This window comes from Pteropus alecto, unplaced genomic scaffold (genome assembly GCF_000325575.1).
Source record: "Pteropus alecto unplaced genomic scaffold, ASM32557v1 scaffold23, whole genome shotgun sequence".
In the NCBI taxonomy this organism is placed as follows: Eukaryota; Metazoa; Chordata; class Mammalia; order Chiroptera; family Pteropodidae; genus Pteropus; species Pteropus alecto.
Genome location: NW_006435837.1, coordinates 166,019 through 172,068, shown reverse-complemented (window position 1 = coordinate 172,068; position 6,050 = coordinate 166,019). Strand labels below are relative to the sequence as shown.

At 34.5% G+C, this 6,050-nt stretch overlaps 1 protein-coding gene across 1 annotated transcript in view; it reads left to right on the top strand.

Annotated features, from left to right (window-relative positions):
* Positions 1-1,818, top strand: part of EIF2S3 (eukaryotic translation initiation factor 2 subunit gamma) — a 15,610-nt gene extending 13,792 nt beyond the window's left edge. Inside the window, exon 12 of the mRNA XM_006911602.3 lies at positions 202-1,818. Coding sequence (XP_006911664.1) covers positions 202-265 — 64 coding nt within the window. The 3' untranslated portion in view covers positions 266-1,818. The remainder of the gene's footprint in view (positions 1-201) is intronic.
* The last annotated feature ends 4,232 nt before the right edge of the window (positions 1,819-6,050 follow it).

Genomic DNA, 6,050 nt, shown 5'->3' with positions numbered 1-6,050 from the left:
GCTTTTTCTGTCATTCATTCTGGCTAGAGCCCATTTCTGAATCTAAGAAGATAGTGTGAGCTTTCTTTATGGAGGAGCAGGTTTTGGAAGCAAATTCTGATTAAGCAGATAGGCAAGTAAAACCAGTATGTCAAATGACTGTTTGGTAATGATAATGAAATGGACATAAAATTCACAGTTTCTTTTATTTTCATTTTGCAGTTTAATTGGTTGGGGTCAAATAAGAAGAGGCGTGACAATCAAGCCAACAGTAGATGATGACTGAAGAATTCCAGTTAAATAATACATTTGGATGAAATCAGATTTTCTCTTAACAACCTAGGGGTATCTTTTTAAAGCAAAACTGAGGAATGAATATCACGGCTCACTGCCTCAGTGGTAACTGTCATTGTCATTTTTTAGTACTAAAACAGAGTCTACAATAAGTGTATAAACTGGTATAATGTTGGATTGAATCGAAATTGACCCGAAATGAATCATTACCAAATAATGTCTAATTTATATATCAACACAGGTTTGAAATGAAACGATTTGCTACAACCAGCCTTGGCTGTATGTAGCACATATACCACCGAACTTGATTCATGATTCACCTTTAGTAGCTCTAGGGTCAAAAAGATTGTTATACCAGTAAAAACTTGGACACAAATTCCTGAAGACAAGCTTCCCTTTGCCCTATATTTTATGTTGCTTTATCTTTGCAATTATGAGTGAAAAGAAATTATTTTAGAGCACTACTGCTTGTTCCCATTGACACACCTTTCCTTCCCCTCCCCCCTTTTCTGGACCAGAACATAGGAAACTAGAGCTGGAAATTTTCCTTGCCCTCTTGCTATCATGCTGTGCAATTGTTTCTGCATTTTCACCTGAAATCCAGCAGCTTTCCCCCTTTGGAAAATAATGTTAAACCAGATGAATAAAGATCTTTCCCAGGCCTTATTTTATGTATTTTAGTTGCTTAATTGATAAAGATATGATGTCGATTCTAATATTAATAATTTTTGGACCTTTTAAAGGGTAGAAGATGTTAGAAAGCAAAGAGTGAGTCCTTTGATTTCTAACTTGTTAATGTTCCTGCACTTCTATTTTTTTTTTTTTACTTATTTTTTGTTACATAAGATTGTTAGAGCAGTGACTCTCAACTCTGACTGACATTAGAATTGCCAGAGAAGCTTTAAAAAAAGATAAGATGCCCCACAGAGATTATGATTTAATTAGTTTGAGGTGGAGCCCAGGTATTGATATTTAAAAAAATTTCCCAATGTTGAGAAACAAGAGTTGAGAAGCAGGTACATGAGAAAACCCAATCTTACTGAGTTTTGATAATCTGTTAATACCCTCTAGTTTGCTTTTCTTAAATTTGCATTTAATGTGGGACTTAATGTCATAGTCTAGTGGTCCCCAACCTTTTTGGCACCAGGCACCGGCGCTCTTTTGTGAATCTAATGCCTGATGGTCTGAGGCGGAGTTGAGGCAGTGATGCTAGTAATGCTGGGAAGCAGCTGCAAATATAGATGAATCAGCTCACTCACCTACTACTCACTTCCTACTGTGTGGCCCAGTTCCTAACAGGCCATAGACAGGTACTGGTCCACAGCCCAGGGGTTGGGGACCCCTGCTGTAGTCATATAGTCATGATAGTGTGCTCTTTTGGGGATTGAAGCTGCTGCCTTGTAGAAGTTTAGAAGCTATGGCTGTGAGTTGTTATATAAGTTTATAAGTTTTGTGGAAGCATATTAATGTTACATACTTGATTGACTGAAGGGTTGTGTTATAGCCTATGGAGCACGTTTAAATAAAGCAAGGTTCTAATCTAAACATTAATTTTATATCTGACATGTCCTCATGTGTTTTGTAACCTACCAGAAATTCTGGAATAACTTAAGATCCAGAGCTTTGCAATAGTTGACTAATTGTAATGCCAGAACTGAAACCAGAAGTCTCATCTATTTCAAACATCCACATGAAATTCAACAAGTTTGCAAAGCACTATGTTCAGTGTAAATGGGAATCCACAAAACTGAGGGCTTTATTTTCATGGAACAAAGTCAGTGCAGTGATTCTCAGCAAAAGACGTACCTGGTTGAGAACTGCCTGTAATGCAGTGTCGCTGATGAAGACACATTGCATATGTAAATCTTACTGGCGCTCTGGTCCCAATGTTCAGAATCTGACCAATTCTCACCACCTCCACTGCTACCATCCTAGTTGAAGCCACCAGAGGTAATAACCCTGCCACTCTCTGCGTCCACCCTATCACCACTGCAGCTTGTTCTCAGCAAAGCCAGAGTTACCCTTTTTGTAAGACAATGCTGTGTATAACTCTTGTTAGTCTCACAGAAATGGGGAGCATGAGAGCAGTTTAGCTGTGACATGATCCAAATGATTTCCAGGCTGACCTAGAAAAGTCAAATATTTCACTCTTTGTAACGTACAAAGATAATGTGTGTGTTTGGCTTTTGCAGAGGAAAAAGAACTTTTCTTCTAATTAGAGTGCAAATAGCTGCACTCTCGAAACAAAAATAAAATCTCATTTCTAGAAAAACAATATGCTGAAGCTTCCAGTGAAATGGATGCTTTTCTGGAAATATGTTTTTTAAAAATTTAATTACCAAAAATGAAGAAGATGCCCTTAAGAAGATATTGATAAGAAACAGGTTAAAAAATTACCTCTGCAAGAATTTTTACAAACTTATAAACATTCTGCCCAAATTCAAGGAATAGATAATTCTGATATTTAAATTGTTCCCGAAAATAGGAAACCAAAGGGGATGAAAAAGACATCCTAACTTATTCAAAATTATGTCCCTGCTGCCCCCACTAGAGTTATAAAACTTTTACTAAAATAGTAAATTAAATCTAGTAATGTATTAGAAGAATGCATTCTTGTGTACACTTGGATGTTTTTCAGACTGAAAAAAAAAGTACCTTGAAGATGTATTTGATAGTCATAATTTTAAAAACTGGTAATGTAGAGAAGGAAACATATACTTACCGAACTATGAGAATATTAGTTTTAATGATAAAACATTGGAGCACAGTAGAATCCATAATGCCACAAGTGGGGTAAAAAGTTTCAGTTGGTTGAAATGGGAGAGGTTAATGACATACCTAGGGTAAATTCAGAGGACGGGAAGTAGTCATCAATTGCATTGCGACAGAATTCACGTTTTTGTTTGGTTTCTGTATTTTCATTAAGGTCTGGTATGAGTCAAGGATGTCAGCTATTGCTTCAGTTCTACAACATGGTTCTATGGGGCTTAGCAAGTGAGATATAAATATCGGGAATGGAAGCAACAGAACATTATTTACAAGATATAAAATTGTCTACTTAAAAATACATTCCAGAAACCGAAAAACTGCTAGAAGAGTTCCGTGAAGTGACAAGAGTTCAAGATAAACATGCAAAAATTATTAGTTTATTAAATAATTTAGTAATTAGTTTACAACCCACAAATACACAAATCAGAAAATACAATAGATATAAACATGTAAATTTAACAAGAATATGTGAGATACATATGAATAAAACTAACATTTGCTGAAGGGCAAAATAGCCAATATTCTTGGATGAGAATATTCAATATTGTACAGATGACCCATTTTTTTCTATAAATTCAGCGCAATCTTAATAAAAACTTCAATAAGACTTTAAAGAATTTGTCCAGCTGATATTAAAGATTTGGAAAAGTAAATTCACGAGAATGGTAAACTTTTGGAAAAAAAATTATGATGGGAGAGTTGACATACAACATTTTAGAACATAAAGCCACAATATAAAGAAGTATAGTGTTAAAGCAGAAATAGAGCAATCATTGGAACAAACTACAACCAGATATAAAATTTTAATAATACAATCTGTAGCACTTTACGTCAGTAAAGAGACTAGTTTTTAGACCAAATGGCTAGCCAGTTGGGGATAAAAGGTCTTTTATTTAAAATCTTATTTAAGATTTCATTTCATTGAGACAAAATTATGAACAAAGAAAATGTAGGAGATTATTTTAATAATTTAGATGAGGAAGGCAAAACAAATCCAAAAGGCATAAAGGAAAAGTTGACAAATCAGATACATAAAATTTCAACACTTAGAGCCAAAGATATTAGAGATTTAAAAGATGGTAGATTGCAAGAAAATACTAAAACTTATATGGCATGTGAAAAATTAATATTCCTAGTAAAATTAGTAAGACAAAAAATAGAATAGAAATGGGACAAAATGTATATTACATCACTTTAGGTGGCTAAAGACTAGCAGGAAGAACACACCAAATGCTAGTGGTTTGATTTGGGCAAAGATAGAAGTGGCAGTGAAGTGGTATCAGGCAGGAGCAAGTGTGGCGTCTCATCTCCATGGAATTTTCTTGTGCTTCAGACTCCACAACAGGGAAGGGCTGTGTTGCTGCCAGTGAATTTCTTATAAGGTAGGGTCTTATTGATTGAGAAAATGAGTTTTGTGCTGGGCCATTGTACTTTTATACTCTGGTCATATCACCATTCAGGAAGAACTTAGACAAACACTTCTCTTAATGGTTGCATTTAAGGGAATATTTACAAACGTTTGGCATCAGGGTAATCACACTGCATTCTGAAGGATAAGGCACCGTTATTGAACAATATGTCTAATTTACTTTTTGGCGGCAGAGAAAATCCATCTCCCGAATAGCCTATAAGCTCTATATAGAAGAAATACGAATACCCCATATACATTTGTGAAGTGCTCAGCCTATCTAGCAATAGGAAAGGGAAAACTAACAATATGATTCATTTGCACTCATTAAAATCAGAAATTAACATGATTTATAGCAGTCAGCGTTGGTGAGGATATATGGTTCGTAAGAAGTATAAACAGGTACATTATTTTTCAATTAAGTTGACTTTCAATATTATATAATAGTTTCAGGTGTACAACATAGTGATTAGACTTTTATATAACTTACAAAGTGATCCCCCCGGTAAGTCTAGTACAATCCCTGACACCATATATAGTTAGTACAATGTTATTGACTATATTCCCTATGCTGTACTTTACATCCCCATGACTGTTTTGTAACTGACAATTTGTACTTAATCTTTTTATCTTTTTCATCCAGCCCTGCAACTCCCCTCCCGTCCGGCAACCATCAGTTTGTTCTCTATATGAATGTTTCTGTTTTCTTTGTTCTTTTATTTTGTTTTTTAGATTCCACTTACGAGAGAAATCATATGGCATTTGTCTTTCTCTGTCTGACTTATTTTACTTAATACTCTTTAGGTCCACATGTCGCAAATATTTAAACTGGTACATTCTTTAAAGAGGACCGTTTATGTCTATCAAGATTTAAAATATCTCAATCTTTGGCCCAGAAATCCATATCTGGGAATGTTTTATAAAGAAATATTTGCTCATGTTCACAAAGACCCACATAGAAAGATGTTTATTCCAGCATTGTTTACTGCAACAAAAACTAAGACACCTAAATGTTATTCAAAAGGGAATGATTAAGTACATTTTATGGTACAATCTATTATAAAATAAAACTATAAGCCACTTTTGAGTCAGCCCGGTTAAATTAAAGGTGAAAATATTGGTCCTGAAAGTATTTTATGAAAATCCCTGAGAGGAAATAATCTGTTTGACTTATAGTGCTTTGAGAATTCATGATACAGTATTAGTTGTTGCTCACCTCAGCAAAAAGAATAAAAGAATAAAATGAGTGTCAAATGAACAAGCTCTGTGTCAGGGATCGCTTTGAAGCTGTTAGAATCACAAGTTTATTTTCTCAAAAAAGTTTATAGGAAGAAAGCCAAGACCAGCAAGTGAATTCATGCCACTTACATAGTAGTGGAATTATACATTAAAGTTTATCTCTACTGGGCTGTTACATCCATTACAATTGGTATATTCCTACAATAAATACTTTCAAATATAATTTCCTATTAGAAACATACAGTGAATGATATATTTCCTATAACAAACATAAAAAGAATTAGCAGGAATCACAATTTTAGGCATTGTACTCCAAAGAGTTAACAATAAATCCTTTATAAGCAATATGCATGTCAACAAT